The 17,245-nt window shown below is 54.1% G+C and overlaps 1 protein-coding gene across 3 annotated transcripts in view; it reads right to left on the bottom strand.

The window, feature by feature from the left end:
* The window catches only part of Cachd1 (cache domain containing 1), a 174,720-nt gene that overhangs the window by 5,037 nt on the left and 152,438 nt on the right, over window positions 1-17,245 (bottom strand). For 2 of the 3 annotated variants that reach the window (XM_013071000.3, XM_087212846.1), the window contains exons 15-26: window positions 16,851-17,032; window positions 16,016-16,126; window positions 11,846-11,968; window positions 9,995-10,094; window positions 9,783-9,899; window positions 7,202-7,362; window positions 6,785-6,871; window positions 5,599-5,715; window positions 4,781-4,932; window positions 3,556-3,717; window positions 2,418-2,495; window positions 1,926-2,027 (exon numbers count right to left, since the gene is read on the bottom strand). In XM_013071000.3, coding sequence (XP_012926454.2) covers window positions 1,926-2,027; window positions 2,418-2,495; window positions 3,556-3,717; window positions 4,781-4,932; window positions 5,599-5,715; window positions 6,785-6,871; window positions 7,202-7,362; window positions 9,783-9,899; window positions 9,995-10,094; window positions 11,846-11,968; window positions 16,016-16,126; window positions 16,851-17,032 — 1,492 coding nt within the window. Of the gene's footprint in view, window positions 1-712; window positions 1,425-1,925; window positions 2,028-2,417; window positions 2,496-3,555; window positions 3,718-4,780; window positions 4,933-5,598; window positions 5,716-6,784; window positions 6,872-7,201; window positions 7,363-9,782; window positions 9,900-9,994; window positions 10,095-11,845; window positions 11,969-16,015; window positions 16,127-16,850; window positions 17,033-17,245 lie in introns of those variants that run through there. The other variant, XM_021255596.2, reaches the window with a different exon arrangement.

Genomic DNA, 17,245 nt, shown 5'->3' with positions numbered 1-17,245 from the left:
AAGGATCAAACTCGGGTCCTTGCGCTTACGCAGCAGGTGGCAGAAACCACTGAGCTAAATCCCCAGCCCTCAATCTTACTTTTAAGTATCAGGACACTAAAGTCCAAAGTAACTCACAAAGACCTTGACAGCTTGTTAAAAGACAAAACACAGAAGGGAGAGGAGCTGGCATTCTCTCGGCTGGGCTTGAGCAGGTCTCCTGAGCTCCTCCCCGTGCTGCCCTGCCTGGCAGGAACGACAGCCTGCATCCCACGGATCCACCCCAGAGGACGGGGCGGCTTTCTGTGAGGAGCGTGTGCATGTGGCTTACTTTCGGCATGGAGTGCTGCACACAGGCGGCTCCACAGCGCACCTGGCATGGAACGCCAGTGGCTCTCACTTCCTTCGGCGTCCCTCCGTGTGAGAGCTATTTCATTCCTTGGGGACTACAGGGATCCAATCATGGTGAAGAACGAATCCCAGCCCTGAGCCCCTGCCTTGGTTTTCAGACACTGCCCGATTCTTTCATTTCAACCTTGCTTTGGGTGCCACTGTACGGAGACCTCAGGAAGGGCTCCCTGAAGTGGGGAGCCCCACTTGGAGCCCCAGTTTGGTGTCACTGCAGCGGGGAAGAGAGAGGAGTCAGTTCCTCTCTGAATGTGAACGTCAGTAGTCCTGGCCTGTTTTATCATGCACAGGGGAGGCACAGCACTCCCGGCAGAAGGAGTTCATGCAGGTTCAAAGGGGTTTATTGGGAAAAAGCCAGGAAGTCAAGAAACCAACAAATTCAAGTTCTGCCCGGGCTCTCCATGGAAACGCGAGGCTGCTTAGCTGGTGGGAACAATGTCGCTCTAAGCGAGCTGAGCCTCCGATTCACCACAAGCCTGGGCTTCTCCAGTTTTCCAGAAGGAAGCCAACTGTGCCATGGGGAGAAGGCTCGGGGCACTGGGACTGAGGTGGAAGAGCAGAGTACAAGAGGCCCAAGTCCCTTATTTGTGCACTGGAAAACGAGACCTGTTTCTGGAACCTGAGATTGCTAGCTTAAAAAATAAGGTCTGTGGGGCAGAGGTGATGATGGGCGTGGCCAGGACACATCTGCGGGGCTCTGTGACCCCGAGCAGGTGAGGAGCTGGGGCTCGGCTACTCCACCGGTCGGCCCAGGGACTTCTCAGTCACAGCCTTTCTTGGCCTGGGCATCCCGCCGTGCTCGGTACTCTCTGCTGCCTTCACGTCTGACATTCTGGGCTCCTAAGTTCTCAACCTGTAATCCCAGCTCTCAGGAGGCTGAGGCAGGAGGATCACTGGGAGTTCTCAGCCAGCCTGGGTTACATAGTGAGTTCAAGGCCAGCCTGGACTACATAGCGAGACCCTGTTTAATCCCCTTTCCCCCATCAACCTTCACAGCTCAGCAGAGTTGCTTTGATGGTCAATCTTCCCTGTGCCTCCTGGACAGGGCAGAGACAAGGGCAGAAAATGACGGGGCAACGTGTGTGCTCTTGTTGGTCCCCAAAAGTACGCAGCTGGGGAAGAGCCCCCTAATATGGGGGGGTTCCAATCCAGGGGTGCTATGACCTTGAGCTCCACCCCTAGCTGCTTTGATTTTGGAACAGTGTTTTGCTAAGTTGCACTGGGAAGCCTCCTGCTTCAGCCTCCCAGTGCTAACGCACCAGCTGGAGAGGTCTGATGCTCACTCAGGGTGGCAGGACCTAAGCGGATGCTGCTTTATGGGGGACAAGCAGGGTGGCAGGTGGGAGCCGAAGAGGCTGAGTGAACCTCTATGGAGAAGACCTGCAAGCACCCGCACATCCCAAGGCCACCTGGCTCAGGTCTGGGTGCACCTTCTGGGGAACCATGGATAATGGAAGCCCAAGCAGGGGCAGAGGGGGTGGGGGGCACCCTCCCAGTGGCCTGACCCTCGTCCACCTGCAGGGCAGCGGCTGTCTTACCGTGGTCACTTTCTGTCCCCGACCGGCCCCAGTAGCGCCGCCTCCTCTCGGGGCTGTGTGCGTGGCGCTCCATGACGGCGGCTATGAAGCGTGTGTTGCTGACTGCGGGACCAAGGATAGCAAGTCGTCACCCTCCACAGCCCATTCCCAGCCCTGCTGCCAGCCCTGTGGGGAAGCAGGGCTCTTCCCTGAGCTGAGTCCGCTGGACAAGGGGCAGGCGTTTGCACATCTTCCTCCTGGGAGACACCGGGTTGGAGGGGGAGGTGCCGGGGAAGGGCCAGTGCTTTGGGCCAAAGCGCTTAAAGCAAAATCAAAACTACATTTACAAAATCTTGTGATTTTCTAAAGCAAAGCAAAGCACTGTTCCCAAGGAGAAAGGGAGGGAAAAGCCCGCCGCCGTGCCAAGGCTTCTTAAATTTTAATAGGAGCCAGAAGGACACAGCACCTCCTGGGGCCCAGCCCCTGCGGACCGCACGGGCAGCTGCTACTCACTGATCCCTCGGTCCTCGTGACTGTCATCGTCTCTTTCATCTCTGTCGTTCTCCAGGTTGGACATACGCACTGACATTTCTGCCACCGTTGGAGAGAAGCGTGGTTATCTCATCACACAGACCGCCCGCCCGATCACCCCGCCGAGGCTGTTGGACACAGGTGACAGTGGCCCACGGGAGCCAGTGGGGCTGCGGTGCAGCTTGGGGCGGGTGTCAGCCTGGGCCCCCACAAGGCCCAAACCCAACAGGACCAGAAACAGGTGACTCCCAGCTGGCACTCCTTCCTGATTTTAGAGGAGGAAGCAGACTCCAAGGAGAAAGGAAGAGGAAAACCAAGAGCACCTGCTGCCAAGTTCTGAAGGGGGAGAGGAGCAGACAGGAGGGCAGAATAGAAACGGAAATGGAAACACAAACGGGGCCTTGGACCGGACTGGTTAACACCGGGCAGGGCATGGGGCTGTCACCATCCCCGCCCCAAGGCCACGCGGAGGAAGCTGGCCTGGCTGGGTCTCAGGGTCAGCCTGGAGCTGCCCAGCTTCCGGGAGGACGGCCAGCTGCTGCCAAGTGCAGACAGCTCGCCGAGGTCAGGAGCACATGGGACTCACTCTGTCCTCGACTCCAGCCTGTCACTCACACGCGCATGCGTGCGTGTGCACACAGGGACAGGACTGCAGCCCTGGCAGGGACGACTGGGCCACCTTGGGCTGGCCTGGCTTTTGGGCCGGTGAGGGCAGTGCCCGGCCCTGGCTGGCGTAGGACAGGGCCTGGGGCGGGGAGATGCTGGCTGAAGGAAGACACCCGGAGGTTTCAGGATCAGGAGGGGCTTGTGGATTTACATGGTAAACAGAGGCTCTGGCGCCTCCTGGGATGACACCAGTGAAGCTGAGGAGGCAGCCTGATCTGATCTTTCTTTTTTTCATTTTTGTTTGTTTTCTGAGACAAGGTCTTGATATGTAGTTCAGGCTGATCCTCCTGCCTCAGCCTCCTGAGTGCTGGGATTACAGGCGTGTACAACAAGGCCCAGTTACTCTTATTTCTTAGAGGTTTAAACAACTGGCCAGTGTCCTTGTTGCCTGGGGATGACCGAGTGGTGGCTGCTGCCAGGCCAGGTGAGGCGTGAGTGTCCGCTCTGCACACACCTTGGGCCGCCAGAGGCGACATGTGCTGGTGGCTGCGGCGGTGGATCTGGTGGCGGTAGGCGTACACGGCCAGGACCAGCACCATGATGCAGCCCATGATGCCCCCGGCCACGGGCCCCACGGGCGCGCTCTTGATCATGTTCAGCGTGATCACCTCGTCACCTTGAGCGAAAAGACAGACGTCCCTTAGGGCCTGAGGGGAGCAGTGGGCGGGGCCTGGGTGGGCCAGGACAAAGACCTGGGGGCGGCGCTGGGGGCTTCATGCAGGCCCTGGCCCCCAACAGCGGGGAAAGCTGCACGTGCTTGGGTGAAGGTCACCAACACAAGGCGCTCCGTGCTCCAGCACGCTTGTGCCCGGGGCACAAATGCCTCTTGGAGAAGGGAACCCAGCTCCGGTGTCAGTCGCCCACCTGCTGAAATGTGGGGTGCCAGGAGCCCTAATTCTGCGTCAGACCGACTGTGGGGCTCGGGTTCCCTCTGGGACACGGGACACACTGCCCAGCCCAGGCGGCAGACATCAGAACCACGGTGGAGCTGGTCCCGGGCTCTCCCCGATTTGGACCCAGCGGGGATGCTCTGTATCTGCATCCTCGGATGGTGTGCGGGTGCGGGTGGCCAGAGCTGCAGCCCCAGCCGGCTCGGGATCTGACTGGAGCAGGAACTGCCGAGCTGCACGGCGGCCCGCACAGTGACCTAGCTATGTCCATCCCACCGGACGGTGAGGAGCAGCATCTCCTGATGGCAGGAAGAAGTTAGGACTGGGCGCTGGCTGTGGGAAGACACTGGAAAGCATCTAGTGACGGTCCCAGCTCCCTGGCGCCCAATACCAGGGGCGTCCCTGTCCCCTGCCCAAACTGCAGTCCCACTGTGGGCAGCTCTGACGTCCGCGCCTCCCAAGGCCCTGGGCCCTGCCGTGGGGCTCAAGGGTCCCGCTGGGGAAGCGTGAGGGGAGCAGAGGGGGCAGTGGCAGCGGGAAAAGGGACATTGCCGGTCACGTGCAGTTGCTGGCCCTGCGCCTGTGCTCAGAACCGGCACTGCAGGCACGGACCCCAGGGAGGGACGGCACCAGCTGTCCCAGCGGTGGCCAGCCGCCCTGGAAGCAGACCGCCGGCCCTGGTTTTCTAAGGCCATGAGCAAAGGGCTTGGGAGTCAGCAGGGGCGACCACGACTCGGCCCAGAGCGGGGAGCAGTCTCGGCAGCAGAGCTGCTCCGGGCCCCGGCGTACCTATGGCTCCCATGTCGTTCCTGTACGGGCTCTTGGCCCCCACGATGCCCCCGAAGCACTCCTTCTGCGGGGCGCAGTAGGACCTGTCCAGCTGGGTCTTGCCGTCGCTGTCCACCACACACCACTCGCAGTCCAGCACCCCGAAGCAGTCCCTGCGGGGAGAACACGTGTTCCCGAGCGCGGGTGCTGACCCGCAGCGTTGGGTCCTCGGCACGGGCTCCGGGGTCCCAGGGACAGCGAGGGACCCTGCCCCGGGCAATTAGAGGATGGCACCCACGGGGACCAGCACCGCGCTGTTCAAGAGAGCCTAACCCCAAGTGGAAACGGCCCGAGGTTTGTGGCTCTGGGGCTGACATCCTCAGGCGTGTGGGCGTCACTGTGAGAGAGGGAGGAGACGCGGTGGAATCAGCTCGGGCACGGTGAGGACAGCGAGGACAGATTCCACACCGCCCGGCTCTCAGTGTGCCTGATATGTTCTGTGCATGGTCTGAGGGCTGCTCTGCCCTCCACCGAAGAACACACCGTGCCCAGTGTGGTGGTGCGCGCCTGCAATCTCAGCACTTGGGAGGCTGAGGCAGGAGAAGCACCCTGAGTTGGTGGCCAGCCTGAATTACACAGTGAACCCTGTTTCAAATGACAACACCCCCACACCAGGAGGTCTGGCTGTCTCCTCTGTGCTTGCGTTCTGCTTTACCGAAGGGCTGTGGAAACCCAATCCAGACCTGGAAGGCCGTGTGGCCTCAGGAAGAGGAGCTGCTAGTGGGGGGCTCAGTGGGGTGTGCCCCCGCCCGGTGCCCCGGCCACCCCTGGCTGCTCACCCGCTCTCCAGCCTCTGGCTGCACCTGCTGTTGACACACTGGTGCAGGGCATCCTGCAGGCTGGGGTCGATGGCTGTGTATGTCACCGGCTCCTGGTGGACCTCACAGCTCGGATTCCTGTGCAGAGGGGAGTCCCAGGGGTCAGGGCTGGCCTCGCCAGGGCCACAGTGAGGGGCTGAGTCCTGGCTCTGCCACTCACCAGCCCGTGCCAGTGACCCACATCCTCTGAACTCCTTTACAGTGGACCCTTGAGTCACAACTGGCCCGACAGATGAACAACTTGGGTTATGACCAGAATTTTAGTTTTAGCTTATGAACAAAGTCTTGAGTTATGACCCGAATGCTGGCTGCTTGTGCTTCCAGATGGCCTCAGATACAGATTTAACCCTTAAAGAGCTCTGGAAGGAGCAGGACAGCATCCTTCCTGTGTGGGGCTCACTGGGAAATCCCGGGCCAGTGTCTCTCTCAGGACACTGAGATCTGCCTGTGTGCGGGAGAGACTGTGAAGGTTGTGTAGAGGAGCCTGAGCCTCCACTGACCAACCTGAGTTACAACCAGTACTCAGAACGGGTTGAGTTCGTAAGTCAAGGGGCCACTGTATTTATGTAACATCCGTGTGAGAATTCATTCACATTTGACACTGCAGAGCACATAAAACCGACTGGCACCTCCGTGCTCAACCTTACGGTCCTCGGGTAGCCACTATGAACAGCTGAGCGCAGGTGCTTTCAGACAATTTCTCTACGCCCAAACATGCATGCACCGTGTTCATACACAACACTCTTTCTTGTAAGTTCTAGGGAAGGGATCTGCCACAATTTATTGCCCTGGTCTTAATATAAACAAATGATGCTGCATCCCATGAGTGCAAGGTTCCCGCATGCCTGTCACAAGCTAAGTGGAAGGCTTGGATACGTGGCAGCCGCTTCACAAATGCCTGTGATATTCTTACTGAGTGGGTGTGCGATGCTCTTCACACTTCCACAGCATTTCCACTTAAACATCACCGCTGACACCACTGGACCGGCCAGGGCACAGGTCCTTCCTTGGAAGGAGTCGTTTTTGTATCCCAACCCAAAGTGAATCTGCAGCAGGGTCCATGCAGTTTGGCACACGCACATGCACAGGTGCGTGGGGACTGTGTGCACATGTGCACACCTACGCACACACATGCGCCTGTGTTTACCGGCTCTCCGCGTGGGTGAGGTTGCCAGTACACTCGTTGACCTCTAGGGGGCACTCACACGGACATTCGCATTCGTTTTGTTCCATCCTGCAAGCAAGAGGCAGTTACTAGGCAGAGGGATAAGGACTACTGTACACGTGTCAGGAAGGAAAATAAAGAAGGCTTGGCAGATACAAATGACAGTCAAAATAAAGAAGTCACGAGCAAAGGGTTAATTAAATGCACACGTGGCTCCACCCATCCCCGTGGACAGCAGGACACAGAGGACAACCTGCTTTGAGCCTCCCTTTGAGCGGGGCTCCATTCCCTCCGACACCCCTATGCCGTGCTTCTGCAGAGGCTGCCTGCAGGGCCTGCATCAGTGAGACTGTTGACCAGCGAGGTGGTGAGCGGAGCGCATGGCCCATTGCCACCTACCGGTGGCAGTTGAGGCAGAGCCGGTCCACCATGCTACAGGCACAGAAGGCAAGTGAGTCACACGTCTCGTTGACGATGCCGACGAATGCGTTGGTGCCCGGGATCCTCGCCAGTCTGTACTTGGAGCAGTGGCTGCCGTGCACGAGGTTGGTCAGGTCCCCCTGCAGAGCAGGAAGTGTCAGGGTGACAGCGATGCGTAGACGCAGCCCCAAATCCCAAGCATCAGCCAAAAGCAGCCAAATGAAACCGTTTCCGCTGAGAGAGGTAGTAACCAGTCATCGCTGCAATGTGGGGAAAATTACTCGTAATCTCACTGAGCAGAGAGAATTCCCTTTAATTGTGTATATGTTATAGTCTTTTATCTGGGCTTATACAAACATAAATTTTTATAGCTGATGCTTCTTATAATCTGCTTTTGAAAAATGTAACAATGTACCATAAAAATGAAAACTTTAAGAAGAAGAGAAAGATAATTTTCAAGTAAGGGACAGTTTAAAATTTATTCAAAGACAAACAACCACAAAACACGCACTGCTTTCCCTCGGTTAACAAGCCTTTCTCCCTTCTGGAATACTAAAATTATTTAAAAGCCAAGGCCTCTTTAAGGGGTTAATTTGCTGCTCCCAGAATACTTAAACAATCCAACTAAAGCAAGTATCCTTCAGCCTATAACAAGCAAAGGTGACAGCCTCTTGACGAATTTGTTCACTGTATGCAGAAACCAAAGATGCAAACGCAGAGCTGCGAGGTTCTGTGTCGCTATCTTTTGCGTGTGTCATCTTTCCTGGGAAAATCTCTTAACCCCCTGCTTGCTTCTGTGCTGTTGATCTCTTAGGTATGTGTGAGGTGGGGACAGACAAACTCAGAGAGCTGTGGCACTGGATGGGTTCCTTCCAGTCCAAGTCCCTGTTGAGATATCTCAGGCCACTAAGAAATTATTTTAATTCACATCCAACTAAAACTTGTCTTTCTGAAACACTTCTACTCCAGATTCCTGGTTTTGTCTGTCAGAGACTCCAGAAACAATACAAGGTGTGATGGGAAAATGTGATGTACTTAAATAAAAAACAAGTTATTGCAGTAAAAGACACATTCCCATTTACCCTCAAAATCCTCCCCTGCACTTGGAACACATGCGTCCCATCCTTCTCACTGCTTCCTGCAGCGGCTCTGGAGTCTTTCCTGAGGGTTTAGTTGCGCTGTCCTGGCTGCCTCGATGTCTCGAGTCCATTCAAAACATTACCCTTTCTTGGTCATTTTGACTTTGTGCAAGAGAGCCGGAAGTCGTGCTGTGCCAGATCCGGAGAATAAGGCGAATGCGGGCACAGCGTTGTTGGCACCACCTGTTTTTCTGCTATGGTACTCAGCAGCAGCAGGATTCACTGTCTTTTTTTTTTCACACATTGTAAAGACACTCAGGGAAGAGGACTGCAGAGCTGCTGTAGAACGTGGCGAGAACCATGGGGATAAGTGTGTTCAGACCAAGGGGGAGGAGTCTGAGGCCTATTAATGGCAGTGTGTCTTTTGCCTTAAAGGAATTTAACATTCACTGTATGTTTGACCACCCTTGTAGCAGAAATGGTGGCAGACACATGGAATGAGCCAGATTCTCACGTGGCCACTTTAGCAGCTTCCCTGCTAAATGCCTGAGTGTCCCCTTTGAAGACAGCGTCGTTGCTCAGGATGCAGGGTGGATCTGAAGTGGGCCATGGAGACTTCCCTGCTTTGGAGACCTGATTCCATTCATGTATTCATTTTTTATTTTTTGGTACTGGGGATCGAACTCGGGTCCTTGCACTTGCACACCAGGCGGTGAAACCACTGGGCTACATCCCCGGGGATGTATTCCTTTTTCAATCATCTTCCACCGGACAACTGCTGTCTGCCACCGACTTTGTGACAGTCGGTTTAGGATTTTCAATCGATCCCAGTGCATCCTTGAAATTGGTTACACATTAGGTGACCACACAAACACCATTCTAAATTATAAAAACAAAGGCTTCCTGTGAGTAATTTCCAAATGGTAGTTCTGTCGTTCCCCATTTTGGATCTTTCTCAATTAAAGATTTACAAATTAATAGGAATGTCTTCAGGATCTCCAACCACAACCAGGTAAATTCAGCAGGAGCTCAAGTTCTGCTGAGTAGCTAAGCTGGAACAAGGAATTCTTTTCAGAGGATCTCCACGACAGTCCCCATACCAGGGGTGTGACCACGCGCTGGCCTCCCTTGGCCTTAGGAATGGAGGCAGCCAAGGGATGCGAGGGGATCGGGAGGGGCGCAGGGCCACACATGTTTATGTAAGAGTGTGGGGACCGACGTCAGCAGACGGTTCAAAGAGAGGGGGACCTTGTTTCAACAAAGCCCAGACCGCAGGCCAACTGTGAGAATCTAAAGTGGTCCCTCTCTAGTCTGGGCTTTCGAGCCCATAGTCATCAAACCGGGAGCTGGACAAAGTTCCCGTCCCTCCTACCTTCCGGTGATTCGGAGGCAATCAAGTGGCAGGCGTGACACGGGACAGAAGCACCCTCCACTTCCGGTTCTGTAGGGAAGGGCCCGAGCGAGCCAGGGACTCGACTTACCACGAGGCTGGTGTTGAACTTGTAGAACCTCTGCACGGTGCGGTCGCTGAAGCTGTTGCACAGGTTCTTCTTCACGAAGTTGGGGTGGTTCAGGATGTCGTTGGCCACCAGGGGCTCCTGACAAGGCCAAAGAGAAGAGGGGTGAAGGCCATGTGGCAGCCAGCTGCGTGGGCTGCAGGCATGACACCCGCGGCTGTGCACCCAGCGGGTACCTTGTGTGTGATGTGCTGCTGCTCCACTGGCGCGTGTCCCTTGGGGTCGATGAGAGTCGGGTGTGCCACCAGGTAGCCCCTGTCCTCCATGATGAAGCATCTGCGAGTAGGCGATGCCATGAGCTGCAGTTTTCACGCAGCACGGCCTTGCAGTGGTGGCCATGAAAACACACTTCACGGGGTGGGGGATCCAGTTCACGTGGCAGGGCCACCGACCGCTGTGGTCCCCCGCGTGGTCCACTGTGTCCCCAGCCCACCCAAGCACATGGACCCTTGCAGAGGACTAACACTGATTATGCCCAAGTCAGGCTGTGAAGAGCTAACCCCACAGTCGGCTCGTTTACAGGAGTGAGTCTGCCCGAAGCCTACGTGCAGAGGTCAGGGTAACTCGCACCCACATTCCGTTCCCACAACTACAACCTTCAGACCAGAAGGGCAATGTTCTAGTTACAACCACATATTTTGTCTATTCCGTTCCTAAATTGAGAATGCTTTGTCTTGTCCTTCATGAGCCTTTTTTACATTAATTTCCATAGAAACCGCACATAGCTCGCCTTTACCCCAATTGATGGCCAATGAGTCAGTGCCTGGGCCTGGCCAGCGCCTTTGTCGGCTGCACCAGCATTGGTCGCCCTGGCCCCGCTTTCTCTCCTAGTTCTGTCTCTCAGTGTGTTTATTTCTCAGGCCTGTGTCGTATACTGGGCAGGTGCGGACTGGACCCTGAGTACAGGGGTCTCCGGCAGACCCTAAAATCTTTGGCAAGGATGTGTAAGCAGAAAGTCTTCTTTTTCAGAGGAAGGAAAACCGGGAAGTAGACTTGAGTATTTATGGGCGTAAAGTTTAAGAGAAATAAAGTTCTTCCTTCCATGGTAAACACACACCAAATACAACACCAGGGCCAGAGACATAGATTTGATGGACACACTAACACGGCTTTCATCCAGTCTTTCTCCTGCTTTAATGTCCTCTCCCGTTACCAGGACCCTGGCGTCCCCACTGAGGGCCAATGTGGAATTCAGCAGTGACACGAAGTGAGGACCATGAGATGGAACCAGGGAAGCTAGTTTTAAAAGCAGGCTGTGTTAAATCAAGGGAACGCCCTTGCTTTGATTAGACTCCGGCTTCTGAAATGCAGGAGGCAAAGACTTTTAGTTCCATGAGCCTCTTTCTGGGGAAATGTGAAAGGAGCCATCTGAGCTGCTGAAATCTCACACACTCTGGCTTAATGACTAAGTTAACATCAAAAGTACTACCCAAGAGTACCCTCTGGTCGTTCTATTACCAAAGATATCAGAAGCCTCTAATTACTGACTTCTAGGGAAACAGGGTTTTTGATGCCAGGTGCCAGCCACGGCCCTTGTTATGTGCTGTATTTTTCCAAATCATAAACAGCATGCATCTTAATAAAGGGAAAGAAAATCCTCCCAAACCTAAATAGAATACTCAGGCCATAAACTCAATTAATTTCCCCCTTCCCTTCTTTCCTTTATGTTCTTCCATACTTCGCTTTTTTTTTTTTTTGGTACCGGAGATCGAACTCGGGACCTTGCGCTTGTGAGGCAGGTGCCGGAACCACTGAACTAAATCCCCAGCCCTCCTTCCTTCATGTTCTGAGGAAGGCTCTCACTTCTCCAAGTCAGCCTTGAAGTTTGTAGCCCAGACTGTCCTCGAACTTGCAGTCCTCCTGCCTCAGCCTCCTGAGTTCTGGGATAACAGACATGCACCGCCACACCCAGTTTCAGTTTTGTGTCCTGACTGTGGCTCTGTGGCTGCCATTTGGCTGGAGTTGCTCGACATCTACTACCTCTCACTTTGTCCGTGGATGGGCATCGGTGACCTCTGGGGGCTTACCTTATTTTGTTGCCTCCATCTTGGTTACAGACCGGCAAGAGGTCCATGAGAACCTTGTAGAAGTATCTAAGTGTGAAATCAATGCCCATCACCGCCACAGTGTGCCCGGAAGACAGCTGCGTGCTTCACGTGGAAAGAGAACAAGAGGCAGGGCTTATTCATGGGTAAAGGCAAGTTCAGTCACAGGGACCTGTATGGTCCCAGAGTCATTCCCGCAGCTCCTCCCCCTTTCTCACGCCCACAGACTAAGCTACATTTGTGATTGGTGGTGGGGTGGGGCCTGAACCCAGACTTAACCCTTCAAACTGAGCTTAACCCCCATAACATTTTGAGATGGCATCTCGGTACACTGCCTGGGCTGGGCTCGAATCTGCAATCTTCTTCCCTCAGCTTCCCAGAGTGCTGGGATTACAGGCCTGGCTTCAATGACTGATTTAATGTTCACTCGGGGTTTTGTGAGCAAAAACACCAAAACCAAAGTATGGCTTCCCGACAGGACCAGCCCCAAACATGGGCAGCTGTGGAACTAGCCGGTCACCTGTGCTGGTCACTCAGAAAGTGGCTGGATTGTTTGGCAGAAATCTGGAGACAAGTTACCAGAGCGGGCAGTGGAAGCCTCGCTACTACAACTTCCAGCAGTTCTCTGGGACAAGGACCCGAGCCACCCCCATTCCCTGCTTTTGAGATCCGGGACCGCTGATCTCACAAAGCCCAGCTGACTGGCAAAGGCCACCCAAGACTTCGTCTAGTTTTCTTTCCACAACTTGAGGGCGGACTCCGCAAAGCACAGTGCGTCAGTGAGGCAGGGCACCTGCTTCATAAACCTGTTACTGGGACTAAGTGAGACATGTGTTTCCAGTGCTTCGCAAGCTGCCCACAACCCCAGCAAGCCCAGGAGGGAGTCACTCAGTGGAGAACAGCAGCGAGGCGGGACCCCGGCCTGGCAGGGGATGAATCTGTCCCTCTTTTAGAGAAAATGCTCTTCAAGAGACAGCCAGCCATGCATTGCAGGAATCGACTCTCTTCCATGGGGAACTCTGGCTCTCTGTGACCCATGTCTCCCCACGTGGGTCTTAAGAGCCACCACTTGTTGGCTTCTGCCTGTTGGACGTCTGTCTACAGAAAACACCAAATCCTTAAGTATCACTCCCGCCGCCCTACAAGGATTGGGAAGATGAGGCCTTGGCCGGTGTCACACTGCGGGTAACCAGTGACGCAGGGACGGGACGCAGTGTCTCCAACTCCAATGCACACTTTCCCAGCTGCGAGGCGTGTAGGGTTTCCACGAAGTTCTATGCATTTAATTTCCTATGATGGTGCTGAGAAGGAATCATAGCTCTTAATTTGGGAAGGAAAACAATCAGCCTTAGAATAGTTGCCAGGTTTAAGAGAGATGACCAGATCACCTTTGTGGCACGGAGAGCAGAACCTGGACCTGGCTCTTTCTACGGCACTATAGCTGCCTCCGTGGAAAACACACCTCAGACATCTGGAAGAAGTTAATTCTGTTTCTGAACTCCCTGGACATGGCTGTTCTCTGCCCCAGAATGGTCACTCTGCCGAGGGGACAGGAGGCAGCGTGCCCTGTGGGTCCACTCACATTTTCATCTGCATTTCAGATAGCTGTATGATTGCCACAGCAACTGATAAAGAATTTCATGGAAAAATCCAACCAAACCTACATTTCCATCAGACCAGGCTGCCTGCAATACCTGTTAGAGATTTTCTTTTTGGTACCAGGGATCGAACTCAGGACCTTGTGCTTGTGACGCAGGTGGTGCAAACACTGAGCCAATAAATCCCTGGCCCTCCTGTTAAGAGATTTTCACTGCCAAAAATAAAACACCAGAACATGTGACCATCCCTTTAATTAATGCCTGCTCAGCATCACCAGCAGCATTAGCTCTCCAAGAACGCGAAGCTTCCAGAAGGGTCGTGACAGAGCCACTGTGAGCAACAGGTCAGTGAGGACCGGGTTAGAAAGCCCCCCTAACTCGAGCTGAACATCAGCATAAGCTCTCTCTTCAGACCTCTGCAAACCCCTGTGTAAAGCAGGAACAGCTCGACAACAAAAATAACTGCCATGTACTTGGGAGGTGACACGGTTCCATTTCACGTGACTCATCTCCGATTCCTGTCAAGCTGATTCCACAAGGACACGGATACCTCTGCTTTACATATGAGGCCCAGAGGGCTCCTGGGACACAAAAATGATAAAAGCAAGCCTGACTGGGCCCTTACCATGTACCAGGTATTGTTCTAAGAGCTTCACGTTTATTGTTTTAGTCCCTCAGATAATCATTTCAAATAGCTCCACAGCCCTCTTTCCTTGGTGAGGAAACAAACGAGAAAAGTCTCGCTTACAGTCCTGCAAACAACCAGCGAGACTTGTCTTCGGAGGGGCTGGGTCCCGAGCTGCCACACAGCCCTAACTCACCAGAAGTCATTTGACAAGCAGTAAGAGCTACCCCTCAGTCCACCATCAAAACCACTGCTGCTCTGAGAACCGGAAGAGGTAGAGGGCTCGAGGCCTCAACTCCACTGAATGCAAAATGGACAGCTTTAAGCTTTCAACGGTAACGTCGCACTCAGCTCAGCAAAGTGGTCAAAGGCCGAGGCCAGGAACTGATATCGAGCAGGACAGAAGCAGATACCTGTTCTGGGGAGCACAGGCTAGGGGTTGACTCAAGAGTCCAGGGGTCACACTGCCACCCTGCTTTTGTTAAACCCATGCAAGTCAAAGACGCAATGGAAAGGTAACCGGAAAGTGGGTCCGACACCAAGGTTTTCCGATTTGAAGACTTATTCTGCTTCATGTGACTGACACCAGAAACATCTGTGAATGAACAAGAATTCTGCGACTCACCCAGACCCTAAGAAAAACACACGCATGTCCCTACACAAGTGTGCAAATCCACCCCCGGCCCCCTGAACCCCAAGTGTGCGCGGGAGGGAAACAGCTCCTGGTGGCGGAGACAAGGGCGCGGGAGACGAAGGTAACCAGGGTTCCTATTTCCCTCGCTTTTCATTATATTGAAAGTCAAAGTATAAATAAAAAGCAGAATAAAAGATCACAGGAAAAGGAGATGGGTCTTTTGGAAAACGGAAGGAGACCAAGACATGGAGGGAGGGAGAGCAAGGGGCCTAAGAAGAATGAAGACGCGCGGTGTCCACGCACCGACTCCCCACGGGGAGTGGGATCATCACACACAGCAAGCACGGGCTCATAAGAAAATTAAAACTGGCAAAAAAAGGAGCCCAGCTCTGGTCCCTGGCATCGCCCTCCAAGACCCGGGGATGAGGTTCATGCCAAGAAACAGCCTCATTCTCTCTTCCTCAACGGATTAGAACCCAAGCAGGGCAGGGCAGCCTCACCGAGTGTACGCCCCATAGTGGGCTGTCAGGGAGGGTCTCTTCGGGATGAGCCGAGCTTTTCTGTAAGCCAACTATTATACCACAGGCCTAGACACCAGGCCCTGCCAAGGAATCAGCATTCCGCTGCCTGCAAGACCCCGTTTCCATGGAGACGCAGGCCACGCAGGCCGCTTCTCCTGCATACCCCCCAGCTCCTGCCCCAGCGCCCCACACCAGAGGAATTCTACTCAACACAGCCCCTCAGCACTCAGGGGCCAGCAGGGCAGTGAGTCACACCTGGGCAGTGTGACCGCCGAAGCCTCAAAGTGCGGGAATATAACGCACTCAACTGTATTACAGTGAGAGTGACGTCATACGGCGTTCCGGGGAAAATCAATTTCCAAAAAGCCTGTTTATTTGTCAAGAGACAGTTTCCAGGACAAATTAAAAAAGGAACAACTCACGTAATTCTAAAGACTTAGGCCCATATACAAGAGTGGTATCTCTTTCTTCATCACAGATGCTCTTGGCTTGGAAGAACTCAGGCAGCCAAAGCTCCCAGGCTCCTGCTGCTGCGTCTTCCCTCAGCTGAAAGAGGCCTTCTGCGAACGATCTCCGGTCGCCAGGGTGGGTCCTCCCCTCCTCCCAGCTGCCACACAGTTCACAAGCACCAGGCTCAGCTTGTGGGATAACCTGAGCCACATTTGCCCCCATCCACAGGCTGCAGGAGGAAGCTTGGCGCCTCCTATTCTACTTGAGTTTGAAAAATATCCCTGATGGATCTGCAATGACTAAGAAAATCAGATAAAATTTTACCTGGAGGAATGAATTGTGTGGCTGATAGTCACGACATAGCCGGCTCCTCCGACATCCAGGTAAGGGCCAGTCAGCGAAATCAACCCTGGGTTCGCCACTGCATGGAGATACCTAGAGGGGACACAGCCAGGCTGGAGGGGCACACGACTGCAGGCAGTGCCCAGGGAAGGTGACCCGGTGACTCCAAACAGTCATCCTAAACTGTGCGTCTGTGATATGGAAATTCAAGGTCTCTTACTTTTTGTATCTGACTGTAGCATCAGCACAAGAGGTTAAGGGAAGGTGAAATTCCTTCTTTTTAAAAGAGATACTAAACTCACTGTGGGCCTGAGGGTTACTAAGATCTGCAGTACAGAGGTTTGACAGGCTGAAATAAGAAAGGGGCTAATGAATGAGGCAGAGATGGATGCACCTGGCTCCCTTTTATTTTTGAAAACCAGACTAAAATAAGTTACAGAAGTAAAAGAATATTTCTGAACTTTTATGTGCAGGTCATACATGAGCTACAATCTGATGCCAGGACCACGTGATGCAAGCTGCAGTCTGTCCACTAAGGAGGTCATGCCACGCACAGGGTAGGAATCAAAGAGGCCACGAAGACTCGCCGGGCCAGGTGTAAAGCAGTTCAGTCTCCCAACTTCCACGCAGAGACAGAAACTTTGTAGGCAGAGAAAATCCACCCAGATGTTGGTAATGCTACAGCGAAGAACGACTGGGAACAATCCCGCCCCCAGGGAGCGCCTTCTGTGACATGATCTCGGAAGGTGAGAGGCTGTGTGTTCGCACCGTGTCCCCAGGGCAGGGCAGCCCCGACAATGGGGCCCCTCAGACTCACCACTGTCTCCGAGTGGGATCGAAGGCTTTGTCCATGAGGGAGCCAGGGTAAATTCTGAGGACGCCGTTCGGTGTTGCTATGTAACGGCGGACAATGTAAGTGCTCAGACTGCTCATTTCCATTTGTGCCATCCATTCATCTGGGACGTGGCTGGTCGCCATTACTTCATTTCGGACAGAGAACTGGGAACAAAGGAGGACACGGCGGGGCTCCGTGAAAACTCCCATGAAAAGAGCGAGCGGCTGGCTGGGCCGCCAGGGCTGTCTCCCAGAGAGAGAAGCCAAGAGCAATTACTTCTGAAAAATCCTCCATGGCAGATGGACGCAGCCAGACTCGGGGAAGACAAAGGCTCCCAGAAATAAGTGGTGACTGAGGGGTCACCTCGCCGGACCTCT

Source organism: Heterocephalus glaber, unplaced genomic scaffold, assembly GCF_053883595.1.
Source record: "Heterocephalus glaber isolate CG9 unplaced genomic scaffold, H.glaber_assembly_v1.0 deba00001442, whole genome shotgun sequence".
In the NCBI taxonomy this organism is placed as follows: Eukaryota; Metazoa; Chordata; class Mammalia; order Rodentia; family Bathyergidae; genus Heterocephalus; species Heterocephalus glaber.
The sequence above is the reverse complement of the archived record's forward strand: the minus strand, read 5'-3'. Positions and strand labels throughout refer to the sequence as shown.